This window comes from Sapajus apella, unplaced genomic scaffold, assembly GCF_009761245.1.
Source record: "Sapajus apella isolate SASKATOON/1434 unplaced genomic scaffold, GSC_monkey_1.0 scaffold13, whole genome shotgun sequence".
Taxonomy (NCBI): Eukaryota; Metazoa; Chordata; class Mammalia; order Primates; family Cebidae; genus Sapajus; species Sapajus apella.
This window is the reverse complement of record NW_022436953.1, coordinates 24,716,856-24,733,889: the sequence shown is the minus strand read 5'-3', so window position 1 is coordinate 24,733,889 and position 17,034 is coordinate 24,716,856. Positions and strand designations below refer to the sequence as shown.

General features: G+C 44.8%; 1 protein-coding gene across 17 annotated transcripts in view; it reads left to right on the top strand.

Annotated features, from left to right (window-relative positions):
• FGFR2 (fibroblast growth factor receptor 2) overlaps positions 1-17,034 on the top strand; it is a 117,896-nt gene that overhangs the window by 82,290 nt on the left and 18,572 nt on the right. For all 17 annotated transcript variants that reach the window (XM_032281850.1, XM_032281840.1, XM_032281838.1 and 14 more), the window contains 4 exons: positions 9,629-9,780; positions 12,626-12,747; positions 14,941-15,051; positions 16,841-17,031. In XM_032281850.1, the coding sequence (XP_032137741.1) occupies positions 9,629-9,780; positions 12,626-12,747; positions 14,941-15,051; positions 16,841-17,031 (576 nt within the window). The remainder of the gene's footprint in view (positions 1-9,628; positions 9,781-12,625; positions 12,748-14,940; positions 15,052-16,840; positions 17,032-17,034) is intronic.

Here is a 17,034-nt window from a genome sequence, read left to right as displayed (position 1 = left end):
CTTGGTTCTGATCAAGTGTTTTTTTTTTTTCTTTTTTAAATAGCAAGCGAAACAGCGAACTCATTGGCTCTATTTCAATGTGTATTTTAGTAAGATTTACAAGGTGCTTGTTAAAATGGCAGATTCCTTTGTCTCAGCCCCAGAGATTCTTGCTCAGTCATCTTGGATAGGGCCAGGAATCTGCATTTTAAACAAGCCCGTTGGTGATTTTAGAATGCACATGGAGAAACTGCAGGTTAATCCCAGCCATGCTTCTCCTGGGACTTCAGGTGGGAATGACATTTTCTGGACAAGGCATTAGGAAGGATTAGGACCCAGTTGGTCAGCAGTGGTTTTGGCATGGGTCTGGCTGTTCACAACGCAGCTCCAAATGCCCAGCCGAATGGGTCCTTGTTAATGTCTCTGAAGCCATGTTTCCAGCAGGCCTTTCTTTGTAGAGGCAGAGGATGGAATTTAGAGCGTGTGTCAAGTGTAGGCGAATGACCATAGTGTGTTAAGAGCGAGGAAAAAAGGGGCCTGTTGGGTCACTTCTGCCACCAAGAATGCTGTTGTTATTTTGAGTGACATGATTATCTTTCTTGGGGCCAGGAAAGCAAAGATGGGGCCAGTTGCCCAACCTGTTTCTAGGTGAGTCCAGTTCTGAGATAACTCTTACATGGTTTCTATTTTATTTATTTTCTGATAGGGAAAATTGCTAACTTCTGGAGGCGGCCTATAATTTGGCATAGCTAGGCCACTGCCCCTGAATTATTTCCTCAACTTCTTTACTGCAACTGTTAAAATGCTTTTCTTTTTAGTTAATATAGAAGTGGAAGATGCCCTTAAAATTCCCAGACTCAGCCACAGTCATGGTATTTTCTTTCCCCAATGCCAGCTGGCTTTTCTTCACTGTCCATCTAAGAATACAGTTTGAGAAAATTAATATTTGGAAATATACTGCTTTTGGATGAATCTTTGAGGACTGAGAAGAGGGCAGACATTGGAAGTTACCGTAAGAATGTTCTAAATTAAGTAATTATATGTATACTCTTGTGCAATATCATTTATATTTTTTCTTTAAGAGAATTCAGCCTGGCCAGGCGCGGCAGCTGATGCCTCTAATCCTTTGGGAGGCCAAGGTGAGTAGATCACCTGAGGTCAGGTGTTTGGGACCATCCAGCCTGACCAACATGATGAAACCATGTCTCTACTAAAAATATAAAAATTAGCTCAGTGTGGTGGTGCATGCCTATAATCCTAGCTACTTGGGAGGCTGAGGCAGGAAAATTGTTTGAACCTGGGAGGCGGTGGTTGCAGTGAGCCGAGATTGCACCATTGCACTCCAGCCTGGGCAACAAGAGTGAAACTCTATCTTAAAAAGATAAAAAAGAAAAAAGAATTCAGCCTAAGTTGGTCATTTTTCCCATTCTCCCTGTGTTGCCAGTGGAAACATCAGAGTTCCTTCCTCTTTTTCCCTCCTTTCTTTTTTTTTAATTCATCATAATTTACTAGGTGCTGGGTGTAAACCAGGTTACTTGTAAGACAGCCTGTCGCAACCACCAACAGCAGTGGTTCCAAGGTTATTTGATGATAAATGCCTATAATCCTAGCTCTTTAGGAGGCTGAGGCGGGAGGACCCTCTGAGCCTCCGAGTTCAAGACCAGCCTAAGCAACAAGTGAGACCCCAACTCAAAAAAAGAAAAGCAAAGAAAATGTAATTGCCTTGTGTTCGGTGGGGCCAAGGAGAATAACAGAAGCAGGGGAATTGGGGCAAATACCAGTTCCCTGGAAAAATACATCTCTGCGAGATTAACTTACCTGGGGGGATGTTGACACACCTCAGCTCTTTCTACATGTCCAAGTGGGGTACATTATTGGCTTTTCACAAAGAATGTTTCATCAGTAAGCATGGTCCCTTTGGTAGAGAAGGAGATGCTTATCGGGTATCTGGATAAAAGAGGGTTATTGGACTGGAGCTGGAATGAAAAGCCCCAGAAAGGCCCGTAGATATGTTGATGACAGAGCAAATACCACAGGGATGCCAAGCATGCCTTTACCTGGCGACAGGTGAGCCTCTAATCAGATGTGTCAAGGGTGGGTTGTTTCTAGGCATTTATGAGGCTGCTTTTTATTCTGTGCTGGCCAACCTTCTCTAGGACACAGGGATCACTCAGTGTGTGCATGGCCCTGACCCTTTCCCTCTCCAACACCCGTACACACACAGCATCTCACTCAGGCCCCTCAATCCATCTTTTTTCTTTTCCTTTCTTTCTTTCTTTTTTTTTTAGAAACAGGGTTTCTCCATGTTGGTCAGGCTGGTCTCCAACTCCTGAGCTCAGGTGATCTGCCCACCGCGGCCTCCCAAAGTGCTGGGATCACAGGCGTGAGCCACCGCACCTGACCCCATCCTTGTTCTCTTTTTAGAACAAGAAAAGTTGTTTTGTTGTTCCTCTTGTGAGTTTTTCCCTCTTGGCATTTATTAATTTGCACTAGACTTACTGGTGTAACACAGACGTTTCAGTTTATGTTATTTTTTTTTTTTTTGAGGAAAAATATTCCTTTTTCCAGTACCAAAGAAGAAATTCCTTGCAATCATTTCCTAGTAACCATGAATTTTTTGAGACTTTATATGCACATGGCTTGAAGAAAGAGAAGCAACTTTTGGGGGTGGTGGGAGGCAGATGGCAGGTGGCATCTCCCAGTGTCCTTGGATGGAGGCTCATGTCACATTCGGTGTCAGGGCTTGTGCACCGCGCCAGACGCTGCTCACTCACTCGCACTCCTTTGGTGCCCACTCCTTAAATGAGACCAACAACAGCCAGCCCAGAGAGGGGCATCTTTGTGAGCGTGTTGGTTCTTGTACAGGTCTGCTGGATAGCTAGTGGCCAGTGTGATGCAGCGTTTGCACATCTGTGAGTTCAGAGGGGCAGCATCACTTTCTGTGTTTCCCACAAATCAATCAGGTGGTGGGGGAGGGTACAGGGGTGGGCGCAGGATGGAGTGTAAAAGAAATTGAGGATGCTTGTTGAGGAGACGCGCAGTGTTGCTGGGTTTGCTGACTGAGCACATCAGTTTCTTTCTCTGGGACTTGAAGCTTCCATAGGGTGGGATGAAGATTTAACTGTCTCATGGTTGGCTTCGTCCAGATAAACTCCTCTTCTGTGCAGCTTACATCAGCACGGTACAAGAGGCTGCAGGGGATTTGTTTTTTCAAACTTTTGTTTCACCTTCTCAGCTGCTGATACAGGGAGGCTGAAAGCCAGAGAAAAATCAAGGGCAGGCCTGGAGCAGTGGCTCATGCCTATAATCCCAGCACTTTGGGAGGCCAAGGTGGGCAGGTCACCTGAGGTCAGGAGTTCTAGACCAGCCTGGCCAACATAGAGTGAAACCCTGTCTCCACTAAAAAATGTAAAAATTAACTGGGCGTGGTGGTGCATGCCGGTATGCAAGCGTTTTGGAAAGTGAGGCAGGAGAATTGCTTGAACCCGGGAGGTGGAGGCTGCAGTGAGCCGTAATCACACCACTGTCCCCCAGCCTGGGCAACAGAGAGACTGTGTCTCTCAAAAAAAAAAAAAAAAAAATCAAGGGCAGTGAAGGCCACCTTTTGTAACAATACTTTGGAGGCAAATGGCATGTTCCTGGGAACAGTAGGATTAGGACCAAGCTGAAGGGGGAGGGGCAGAGCGGGCGACTTGGGGGAGAAATGCGTAACTCAGTAGCCAGTTCTCAGGTCCAGTGTTAGTGATCCTCAAACACGCCAAATTCCGGGAAAGGCGATGGATATTCTTCTACTTCTAGAAGCTCATTTACTGCCTGGCAGCTGAACATCATGATCTGGGAATATTCTCCATATTTTGGTAATCAGGTGGTCAAAACCTCCTGGCTCCAGAAAACATTTGGGTAATTAGAGTGGTCACGGATGACTTAACTGGAATCTGCCCTTTCTCGTGGGCACCTTGCCCTCCCTGCCTGTCTTTTGCTGCTTCCTTCTCTCCTCTCTCAGCCTCCACAGGACGCGACAGTTTGCCTTAGATCTGACCTGGATCTTGGCTGGTGCGATCTCTCCAGCAGAGCCAGTGCATCTGGGGCTGATGCGTCATGGCTCTGACAGGGTTACTCACGGAGTCCCAGGGAAAGGCCTGCCGAGGCAGAGAAAAGTGAGTGCTAAGGAACTGCCTTGCCTAATTATCTAAATTTTGTTATGGAGGAATTCAAAATGCAACTTCAGAATCCCTTTGAAGCTTTATCTCGGGCACCCACCTTGCGGTGGTGAAATCATTTAGTTTGGCCATAGTGGAGTGCTGGGCAACGCTTATATTAGAGCAGAAATCTGTTAATACTGGCCTCGTGTTCTGGTTGGGGAAGATGGTTCACAGCCTAAGAGTCAGGGAGCCTCTTTGGAAGGCTGTGGTCCAAGTGTGCCTGTCAGTCCTGGGGAATAAACACAAGTATTAATTCATCCCTTCTCCCCTGGAACATCTTCGCTTCTGCTTGCTCTGTTCTCTGAGACGTCCCCTCTAGATGGTAAGTTTAATTCTGTATAAAGAGATAACACTGTTAGGCCGGGCGCAGTGGCTTATGCCTGTAATCCCAGCACTTTGGGAGGCCGGGGCAACCTATAACCCCTGAGGTCAGGAGTTCGAGACCAGTCTGACAAACATGGTGACAAACCCCGTCTCTACTAAAAATACGAAATTAGCTGGGCATGGTGACACATGCCTGTACTCCCAGCTGCTTGGGTGGCACATGCCTGTAATTAGCTGATTGGGAGGCTGAGGCAGGAGAATCACTTGAACCCGGGAACCGAAGGTTGCAGTGAGCTGAGACTGCGCCATTGCACTCCAGCCTGGGTAATGAGAGCGAAACTCTGTCTAAAAAAAAGTGATAACTGTTTCTTGATGGCCCTTTAAAAGGAAAAAAAAAAAAAAAAAAAAAAAAAACACTTCCTCACTCAGTCTCCCATATGTACTACGGAAATGTACAAAAAGCACATTTACTTAAAAGCTTGACTTATGGCACATGCTAGAGAGATTCCAGAAAGTGAGGAAATGGAATTGGAGTCTGTGAAAATACATGCTTAAAAAAAAATGCCTGCCAAGATTCAGGAGTGGGAAAACAGTTTACTAGGGTGTTTGTGTTGATTGTTTAGAAGTAACTCACTTATCACTAACAAGGGAATACATTAAAATTGGTTGGAAAGGAAAGTCCAGAACTGAAGTTTCTAGGTAGGAATTGAAGAATAAGGAAGATTATGATTTTGTGCACAAGAAAATAAAGATGATTGAATAGTGCTGAAGAAGTAGAAGGCTTTCAAAGATGAGCAGTGGGAGTTACTTGAGGGCCCTGATTGAGAGAAAGGAAGCCCAGTTACACATGGCACCCCTGGGGGAATGGCCTGCCCGGGATCGTGCCAAAGCCCCCAACACGGGCTTGCTCTTGGAGTCGAAGGGAATGAAGAGAAAGCCAGCCGTATTTTATATCCCCAGAGGGGATTTTAAAAGCATAGTAAAAATGCATGGAGGTAAAATTAAGATATACCTCAGTAGACAGAGCAATCAAATTCTGTCGTTTCTTAGACTTTGCACATTTTCTTACTCTTTTCCCCGCTTCGTGTTTTTATGAAAGTATTTTCCAGATTTGTACATTTATTCTGAATCGCCGCCATACTTCATCTGAACGAAATTCCCATAAGTAATCCTTCTTGTAAACCTCATTTTAAAAATTTTAATGACAACAAAGTTGATCAAGGTTTTCCAGTGTATTTATTTATTTTGAGGCTTTCCATTGGAAAAGCTGTCGCATTAAAATCTTGTCGAGACAATCTGCTTGAAGGATGGTGTAGATACATGCGAACTTTTGCCAGGGGTTTGTGGATGCAGATTCCTTTGGGGTCATAGGTGAGCCCTAGAGTGGCGAACCTCAGACTGAATGTAAATTTTTCTGTTCTGAGGTAACCCCTAAGCCATATTTGTCATTAGGACCCTCTTACTGTCCAGTTTTCCTCCTGCCCTGAGATGATTCCCTGACTCCTGGGTTCGTCATCTCCCGCTTGCTAGAACCCCAGCCCACCCTGGTAGTGAGCAGAGGGCCTTGTCTAGCAAATCAAGCATGCCACCAAGGCATATCGTCTGCAGTCAGCTCTTAATGTCACTGGGTTATCTTCCTGGCTGCACACAGTTTGACAATATAGTCGTCCCTTGGTATGGGTTGGGGATTGGTTCCAGGACCCTCGAATATACCCAAATCTGTGGATGCCCAAGACCTTTGTATAAAATGGTGTAGTATTTACATATAAGCTGTGTACATCCTCTCATATACTTAGTCATTTCTAGGCTACCTATAATAACTAATATGCTGTAAATGCCATGTAAATAGTCGTTATACTGTATTGGTTTTTACTTGTATTTTAAAATGGTTGTATTGTTATTTTTCATTATTAATTCTCTTTCTTATGTTTTTGATCCGTCATTAGTTGAAATGACAGAGGGCTGACTATATCTCACACATAGAACCACCCCAGGCTCCAAATGCTCTAAGTTATTCAGAGAGAAGTGCCATCATCTGTTCCCTGAGATCTGGGCAGCAAATGCTTCTAAAGGGACTAAGAGAAAACATTGCAGTGTTGGTAGCAGACATTAATGGAGCTCTCAGTGCCAGCCTTAGCACTAAGCACTTTATCAGGTTTTTTTCCCCTCATTTTATCGTCACATTTATGCTGTGTGGTTGGCCCTTATGCTGTGTGGTTGGACCTATTCCTGTCTTCTTGTTTTTTCTTTTTCGAGATGGAGTCTCGCTCTGTCACCCAGACTGGAGCGCAGTGGCACCGTCTCGGCTCACCGCAACCTCTGCCTCCCAGGTTCAAGCAATTCTCCTGCCTCAGCCTCCCTAGTAGCTGGGATTATAGGCATGCACCACTGCACCTGGCTAATTTTTCTATTTTTAGTAGAGAGGGGATATAAAACACCATCTTGTTCAGGCTGGTCTCGAACTCCTGACCTCAGAAGATCTACCCACTTTGGCTTCCCAAAGTGCAGGGATTACAGGCGTGAGCCACTGTGCTGGCCCGTCTCATTTTTTAACAGATGAGGAAACCCAGGCCTAGAAAGGTTGAGTGACTTCCCAAAGCTTACACAGTGAGTGAGAGCTGAACCTGGGACAGGGACCCTGACAGTCTGATCGTACAGTCCTGTGTTGTTGCAGTTGGTCAGGATGCAGCCTGCCTGACACAGGGTCTCATGTTGGGAACGATGGGCACAGGAAGGGCAGCAACAGGATGGGCTGCTGCCCACATAGAAGGATGCAGCGATGCCGTAAGACCTAGACTGGTAGCAGAAGGAAGGAAGGGCTGAAAGCTGCGATCTTGTAACGTTTCACTCATTTTAGAAGTCAGTATATTTCAAGCACATGCCCTTCGGTTTCTTTTCCCTTGTTTATGCCTCAGTTCAGATCCTTATTATTCTAAAAAATATTATTATTAAAGTACTTCATCTAAAACATAAAAGAATTACATATGCATGGTAATAAAATCCAAATGGTCTAGAAAGTTCTGAAATAAAACTACCCCTTCTACCCCCTCTCTCAACTCCTAATCTCTCTCCCCAAAGGTGATCACTGCTAAGTCTCTTATATGTCCTTCCAGAAACTTTTAAGTGCCCTTGTTCTCACACTTCGCTGTGGGACTGCTGCCTTCCCCACATCCTATTCTGTAAGCCTTGCTGATGAGAGCAGTGATTTTCAGGGACGAGGCGCAGAAGCCTGGTACGATGCCTCTGCCTGCTGGGTGTTAACGTCATCCAGGACTGCGGTCCCTAGCGACTACCTACTCTGTCCCCACTCCGCTGTTGATTGCAGCTCACTGTGCACCCAGATCATGGAATCCTGGAAACTGGTATCCAGTGATAAGGGGCTACACTGCAGGCCATGCAGAGCGTGTTCTGGCTGCAAAGCCTGCCAGACCTTGGCCATTTGCGGAAATTGTGTCATTGCTAGGCCGGTTCTTTTTTTGAGACGGAGTCTCACTCTGTTGCCCTGGCCGGAGTACAGTGGCACAATCTCGGCTCACTGCAACCTCTGTCTCCTGGGTCCAAGCGATTCCCCTGCCTCAGCCTCCTGAGTAGCTGGGATTACAAGCATGTGGCACCAGGCCCAGCTAATTTTTGTATTTTTAGTAGAGACGGGGTTTTACCATGTTGGCCAGGCTAGTCTCGAACTCCTGACCTCAGGTGGGTGGATCCCACCTCCCAAGGTCCATGTTAACTACGGCCCAGTTTTTTTATTTTAATACTGAAAACAACTTCCTAATCCTAAAGTGATTTTTTCCCTTAATTCATTTTTGGGCATCTTCCTGAGTTTCTGGCCTGCTATAAGGATAATCTGGATTTACAAAGACGAGATTCAAGGCTTTTGAATAGGACGGGCACACAGGTCTTCTGATTCTCTGTGAGAAGAGCCCAGGACCCACCCTGTGAAAGTTCATCCCACCTAAATTTGTTCACCTGGACTTGGTCTTTGCCAGTGTGGTTGAAGGTGTTTGTAAGCACATCTGGGAATACTGTCCACCTGGGCAGTCATGCAGGAGACAGAGCCCAAGGTGGGCTAGTTGGCTGCTTGGTGGTGGATCATGGTTAACTTCGCATTCCAGTTCTCTTGGGCCAAAGTCTTGTTCATGGTTTAGAATAAAACAGTGTTCAGGCCACCCGTGATCAGGCTAAGGTTGCGTTGTAATCCTCAGAAGTGGCCTTCCAGTGTGCTCTGCAGGAGTCTTTTTTTCCATAGAAACCAGCGAAGGGACAATGATAAGTTTAAGAAATAATCATTTTATCAGACAGAGACTGAAATGGATCAGAGTAAACAAGAAACTAACTCGGTGGAGCCCCATGTGCTGCAAGGAGAGCTCCTGTGTGGTTGTGGAAAAAGGCATATTTTCTTTCCTTGATGCTTCATCCTGCGTGTTTAGGGCACTGGTTTCTGAAACTGAAGTTGACAAGAGGCAGCCCATTTTCACTGAACAGCCTGGGCATCAACAAGTTTCCAGAAGGACTGGGGAGAAACAAAGAATGGCCCCCAATGCTGAGGTCTTGGCTTAGTTTCAGTAAAGGGACTTGGAGCTACTGAATGTCTTCCACATTCAAGTCCTGGAACTCTTTCCTTAAGAATTCTGCTTTACATTTCCAAAGACAGAGGAAATGTGGAAGAACTGATTTTCTAAACGTTTTCATAGAATGTCATAAACAGCATTGATCCATGATCTGGGCAATCTGAGAGGAGACCTGTTATCTGGGGCTCCAGTACTGGTGCGGGTTCAAGCATAAAGGCACTAATGAAGCTGGGGAGGACTGTCATCATGTCCTCAAGTGACTATCTGGAGGAATTAGGACGGAAAGGAGACTTATACTGTGATCAGATGCTATAGAAAAATTTCATAGAAAAACTTGAACATAGGAACATATAATTTGGATGAAATCTAGTACTGCATGGACTGGAGGGCAGAGGACTTGGATTCCAATGGTTTTCTAATTTGGCTTATGACTTCTGCCAGCCCCCAACCGATTCCTTTCTAAGATTTGATACTCTGGCTGGGCTCTGGCTGACTTCCAGCCTTCTCCGGTGGAGCCAGGATTACATCTGTGTCTTTGCATTTTGTATCCAGGTTTCGGCTGAGTCCAGCTCCTCCATGAACTCTAACACCCCGCTGGTGAGGATCACAACACGCCTGTCTTCAACGGCAGACACCCCCATGCTGGCAGGGGTCTCTGAGTATGAACTTCCGGAGGACCCGAAATGGGAGTTTCCAAGAGATAAGTGAGTACTTCTCTTGGCCATATCCCAGGATGGAGACTCAGCTATAAATGGGGATATTGGATTAACATTTTCTTTTTATGACCTTTAGCAGCAAAGGTCTTGCTGTGATGATGTCAGCAGGAGTAAGAGTGTATTTCTAAATAACCAACTCCTGGGAGAGAGAAGAATGGATTAAAAAAAAATAACTCCTTGAAAGCAGAGATACTTGCCCCTGGCTGGTCCCCAAAGGAGATGGCATCTGGTTATCATTTTTTAAGTGTCTGGGCAATTCAGACTCAGTCAAATGGAATAAAAGTAGAATTATCCAATTTATAAAATAGATCTGACATTCCAGCTTTTGGTTACTAGAACAAGACTGTTCTGTGTTCGTTTCTGTGGAGAAATTAGCTGCAGAATACAAATGGCCTTAAGCATGTCCATGCAGTGTTGCTGATCTCAATGGTTATTAATGTCATATTGAGCTGAAAAGCTTCAAATATGGCACCTGACATCTAATTTCTGTGGTCCATAATATTTTCCTTGTTGGATGATACAGAGGTGTGCCAATCAGAGGTTTGGTCAAAATGTGGCCACCTGGGTATTGCTGGGGTATGTGTCTCTTGGTCTCGCTTGAAGTCCATATTCTGGGGCTCTGTTGGGCTGCATTTGAACTCTGGCTCTGCCAGACAGTGGCTGGGCAACCTTGAGTGAGGCAACTGACTCTCTCAAATTCACTCTCATAAGATGAGGGTGGTGGTTTACACCTCCCAGGACTGAGCACAGTTCTTGGCTTGTGTGAGTTTCCATTTCATTTCCCTTCACCTGGTGGTAACCTGGGAGCTCTGAACTGCAAACCTCAGCGGGATCATTGTGCAGGGCATGGAGTCAATGGGGCAGAACTTGAGCTACTAGCCCTCATCCTCCAGGCGGGACCAACCCTCAGGTCCTCGCGCAGTGGCCATCGTAGGGCTGTCCACTCACTTCTGGGGTACTTCTTGTAGTAACAGCTTTGAGAGTATTGGAAGGTGGAAATGCTGACTGTTTCTGCATCCCATACACTGGAATAAGCTCTTGACTTGCTTATGAGCAGCTACCCTGTTTGTATTGACATTCTCAGTAGCTCCTGAGATTATGTTAGAGAAGTGTTTAATATACACTTCTTGTATGTACATATACACATTTGGAAATGCGAAGATAAGATTTTCCAGAGACGGATTCGATGAGCTCTATTTGGAAGGGAGAGGTAGCTTCTGTGGCTGGCACTTCTGATTTTGATTCACATGATGTCATAATCAGTTTTGTTTCCCAACTGCCAATCTAGACACGTGTACCATTAGCTAGGACTGAATAAGTATGTAGATATTATTTGGTTAGAATGTTAATGGAAATAGTTGCCAGTTTGTATGCTATAGTGAAAAGACCATTCACTCATTCGTTTATTCATTCACTCAAGGCATGTTAATTGGATATTTACTGGTGGGGCACCACAGAAAACACAAAGAATGGTTTCTTTACCTGTAGAATGTGGAGAAATGGGTGTGTCTTGTGAACTCCACCAGCCCTAGTTTGTGTGTGGAATTATATATGTAGGTGGGTTCATGTGCACATTCCTGTATATATGACTGAATTGGGGAGTTGTGATCATATTTTAAGAAATTGCAGCTTTTGGGTTTAGTCCGTAGTTTTAGCCACCTGTGACACCGCAGTCAACAGTGGGAGTCTGTATGTGCCCAACTGTTACCTCCCACCCGGGGTACCCTGAGTGTGGAAAATCTGAGTGCTAAACATTTCAAAACAGCGTTTAGCACAAACGTAGGTGGAACAGATTTCCAATGAATGAAGGCTATTTAGAAGCAGTTTATTAGATCGGAGGCAGAAGTTATACAAAGAAAGGATTGTTATGCTTGTAGTAGCAAAGCAGTGGGACATAAATTAGCCATTTTTCCAATGCAAATATTTATTTTCTGCCAAGATGTTAAATTTAATTTTAGTTCTGGATAGAAACAAAATGACCTCAGCATAGCATATGCTGCCCTCAGTCTTTATGCTGAACTTTTGCAAACCATTGTCTACTTACCATAAATGCTGTTTACTAATGGGAGCTCCATGCTTTGCTATGTTATACTTAAGTTAAAGCCACATTCATAAGTATTCCAAAGACTTCTGCATTCTGTTGGTTTCTGGAATGCACAAGGACAATGTATGGCCATTCATCCAATGTGCGTAGACCTTGTAATCCTACAAATTTAATTTGTGGTCACTTTGGATTTTCTTCATTGTGAATTTTATGTAGTCGTAAGGACTTTTAAACTGTGTTAAAAAAAAGTCCCCAATTTTTTTTTAGAATTTTCTTTTTCTTTAGTAAAAAATTAGAGATTCCTTGAAATGCTTTTAAGAGTCATATCCTGTAACTTGGCAAGGAATGTGACCATAAAATCCATTGGTATTTGAATAATAATAATTTTAAAGCCATCATTTTACAGGGACAAAAAAAAAATAAGAGCAGTCTTAACGTTTTTTCTTTGAGCCATTTTAAATTACAGATATTTCTTGGCTCAAGATCAAAAGCTCCTCTCTGGCACTTAGAAAAGCTGACCACCATACTAGCAAGGATACCTTCCCTAAAGAAAATAAACCAAGAATACCAACGTGAAATCTAATAGCTGTTCCACCAGTAATTGACATTCTCTAAAACGTCACTAGAAAAATACTCAGGCGCGTGTGTACCCTAAGTCTCATTAGTTCCATATGATAAGTACTCCATGCTTTAGCAAGCTGCTGAAAGATTTTTATATTTAGTTCTGGAATTTCCTCGATACACCCCATCACCAGATGCCGTGTGCTAATCCCCTGTTTACACGTTTAGGCTGACACTGGGCAAGCCCCTGGGAGAAGGTTGCTTTGGGCAAGTGGTCATGGCGGAAGCAGTGGGAATTGACAAAGACAAGCCCAAGGAGGCGGTCACCGTGGCAGTGAAGATGTTGAAAGGTGAGTGGGGAGGCGGGAGGCTCGAGGAGGGGCTGGGTGGAGAGTCTTATCAAGAAAGTGCCTTTTGTGGCATGCGAACTCCATCATGGCATGGGGTCAGAGAGCACATAGTTGACCTAGGGGTTGAGAAGTTTTCAGTATAAATCAGCATCTCAGACAGACTATTTATCTTGAGCTGTGTGTACTTATAAAGCCAGTTTTGTTAGAAGATGGTAGCCTCCTACATGGAGTTACTCTTTGACTCCCGTGTGACTGTGATTCTTCATTCCCTCTGTATTTTTGTGTGCTTAGAAATTATCAACTCATATATAATTGGATTTATTGGATAGGAGTTGGTGTGTTGGATTTGGGACTTAAACCTTAACTTTACAAGAACAAGGAAATGTGTGTTTTTTGGAGGGAACAAAGAGACTCAGAGAGCAGAAAGCCTTCTCTTTTGCATGAGGAGCAAAGCAGAAATGACACTGGTCTGGGAGAGTCACTTAGAAGCTGAGAAGGCGCTAACAGCATCAAGGCTGGTGCAGAGCCTCCTGGGACATGTCAACAATGACCCTGAGATGGAAACGTCGTGTTGCGTGAGACTGTGAATATTTCTGCATTAACCTTCCAGCCCTGCTTCATGCGCATGTCCAAAGAGCTTAAAGAACTTTTAACCATTAACTTATTTGTTCTGCAGTATTCTTTTATGAGAAGAGTTATAGGGAACAGCCACATTATAAATCCTCCGGCAGGGATCTCGGAAAGAAGATCCCATGCTGAGTGTTTCCCACGTTTCCAGGCAGAGAGCCTGTCCTTGGGACAGGGTGCCGGGCATGTCGCAGGCGCTCTGGAGTTAGACTTTTTCTTTCTTTGGAGGGTTCTCATTGGTTGGTCATCACATCCCTCCCAAGGGCAAGTAGCAGGCTGGACTTGGTCAAAAAGATGTGCTTTTTGTTTTGTGGGTTTTTAAAAAAGCTGTTTATTTGAATGACTCCCAAAGAAAACTAGTGTTTTGAGATGTTCCCCACCTTGCAGCCTGATGTCTGGAGGAACACTGTGTTTTCGTGCCCCGGGTGTGATGGCACCACTGATGGAGGCAGCCCCTGGCTATGTACCAGGGGCAGGTGTGGAGAGGACCCACGCTTCTCATCTCTTTTGGCCTAACTTCTGGTTTTGCTAATGGGGCTCAGAGTTATATAGGGTATTGCAAAAAGGGAGGTCTGGGAGTTCTCTTTCTCATGTTATGCCCAGGCTGGCAGCCTTCCCTTTAAGGTCATAGAAGGATATTAGCCCCCAGGCCATTGTGGCATGTCCTTCCTTATAGCTCTTAGCTGTATCTCTCTTCCTCCTCAGGGATCGTGGCTCCCTCCTTCACATACATCAGTGTAAATTTTGCACACACAGTCAGTTGTACTGATCTTCCTTTTGTGACGCTGAAAAGCTGTTGGCAACACGGTTCTTATCCATGCCCATCTTTCTTTTTTTAAAAGGAAACCCAGATTTTTCCATACTGAATTAGCTTGAGGTGGAGGGCACATGGGAAAGAGTCTTGCCACTGAGGAGAAGCTAAGAGAAGCTAACTGAGCCCGCGCATGTGCGATCTATGTCATTCTTGCTTGAAGTTACAGAGCAGAAGTTTATATAGCTTTTCTTAGGATGGGAATTCCAGTGCCCTTTGAGAAGCCACTGTAAGTCACGTCCCTTTGCCTGCTCAGAATGCACATGCACACATGTTTGTGGCCCAGTTATGGGAAGCGCTCTGAACCCATCTCAGAATGCTCCTAGGGCTGTGAGGGTTTGAGTTAGGAATGCTTTGTCAAGAACAAGTCTGATTCGAAATGGCCCTACCTTTGGTCTCCCGCCCAGCTTCAAGCACCATGAAGTTTGGTGTGGTTTTCTGAGATATCTTAGATATGGCGGAGTATGAGATTATTTCATGGTCTAGGAAAGAATTGGTGTCAGCGTGGTCTAGTCCTGACTCCTGGCCCCACTGCCCGCACCCCCCCACAGCCGCAGTGAGCTCCTTGACACAGAGCAGCTCCCTACTCAGGCCTTTGTCCCTTCCCCGATAAAATGAGGGAGACGATTTGGAAAACCTTTTCTGATTCTGAAATTCAGTTTTATGCTGTTTCAACGAAGTCTTTGGCAACGAACAGTAGCTGCCCATGAGTTAGAGGAAATGAACTGATTTGTGAATATATCTACTGTTCACAGATGATGCCACAGAGAAAGACCTTTCTGATCTGGTGTCAGAGATGGAGATGATGAAGATGATTGGGAAACACAAAAATATCATAAATCTTCTTGGAGCCTGCACACAGGATGGTGAGTAGGAGGAAAAGCTGCATTCGTCCAAATACACTGCAGTTTGATAGAATCGTTTTAGAAATGGTTGGGCTTCTGAATCCTGCTCCCAGAGTGCCCCATGTGTGTGTTGAAAGTTCTTTTTAAAATCCCCATTGGAAGATGTTCCTAGCCATGAACACAAAGAAGGGTCTGTGCCTGTACCTGGGGGCCGGCAGAAAGGAGGGTGCAGAGTGCCGTTGGATTTGAGGGCCTGGAGGGGCCTGCTGTTTCTGGGTCATAACCTGGAGGGTTTTGGAAAAGGCAGTCTCCTTATGTTTTTGTTTTGTAAGTGCTAAGAGAGATTTCTCAGAATAAGATCCTGTGTTTTGGTTGAGAAGTTCTTCCCTTAAAACAGGGATTGAGGAATCCATGTCTTGCTGTGGGTCACAGATGGCTGAGCTCCGAAGAATAGCTTAAAAGAGGAGAGAGCAGTAGGAAGGAAAACGTACTTTTCCTTTGGGGAGAGAGACCCTGGCTTCTTCCATTGATGTTTACTGGCACTTTGGAATCAATTTGCTAAGTAATTAGTAAACTTGAAAACGCCTATCTTTGACTTAGCAATTTCCCTCGTAGGTCTATATAGGAATTGGCGAACTTTTTCTGTAAAGGGAGACTGTAGACATTTTAGACTCATGGGCCTTATGGTCTCTGTCGCAGCTTCTCGTGTCTGCCACAGTAGTGAGAAAGCAGCACTAGGAGGACAGAAATGAATGGACCTGGCTGCGTGCCAATAAAATTTAATTACCCAAACAGGCGGTAGACAGGACTTGGCCTGCAGGCTGTAGTCTGCCAACCCCAAGCCTATACCATGGAGAAATGATTGCACACATGTATAAGTAAACATGTACAGAGATGTTCATTGCCTACTGTTTGTTATGGCTGAAACCTGGAAGCAAATGTCCATGCATATAAGGGAATGGATAAATAAAGTGTGGTGTGTTTATATGATAGAGTGTATGCAGCTGTGAAAAGGAATGATCTGGATGTATTTTTATAAGCCCAACAGGTTCCAAAAGGGTAATAATGTATGGGGAAAGAACGTTGCAAAGCTCTAAGAATTTTATTTTTCGTTTATGTGATTAAAAATAATATATTATTTATTGACTAGTTAAAACAAACCAAAAGGATAGAATGGAGAGACCATTGCTTTCCAAGAGGGCGCAGGTAACAGCATGAGAGTGACGGGGAAGAACATGTCAACTGTGTCTTTATTTCCTACAGCCTTTTGAAGCTATCATGACCAAGGGCTGATTTACTGTATTGGAGAGATTATAACGCAGGCATTCTATTTTTATGTGTGCTTTTCTGTATGTTAAAACTTTTCTGTCTTTTTTTTTTTTTTTTTTTTTGAGACAGAGTCTTGCTCTGTCACCCAGGCTGGAGTGCAGTGGTGTGATCTTGACTCACTTCAGCCTCCACCTCTTGGGTTCAAGCGATTCTCCCACCTCAGCCTCTCGAGTATCTGGGCCTACAGGCATGTGCCACTGTGCCCAGCTAATTTTTGTATTTTTAGTAGAGACGGGGTTTTACCATGTTGACCAGGATGGTCTTGAACTCCTGGCCTCAGGTGATCTGCCTGCCTCGGCCTCCCAAAGTGCTGGGATTACATAAGTGAGCCACTGTGCCTGGCCTCTATATGTTAAACTTAAAACCACCACCACCAAAAGCTTTGGCTTGTAATAACTAAAGATTTTTTGCTGAATTGCCCAAGGAGGTGGGGGGCAGACCCTGGATTCTCTCTTCAGGGAGCTTCTCTTCTTCTCAACAGGACCTCTCTATGTCATAGTTGAGTATGCCTCTAAAGGCAACCTCCGAGAATACCTCCGAGCCCGGAGGCCACCCGGGATGGAGTACTCCTATGACATTAACCGTGTTCCTGAGGAGCAGATGACCTTCAAGGACTTGGTGTCGTGCACCTACCAGCTGGCCAGAGGCATGGAGTACTTGGCTTCCCAAAAAGTG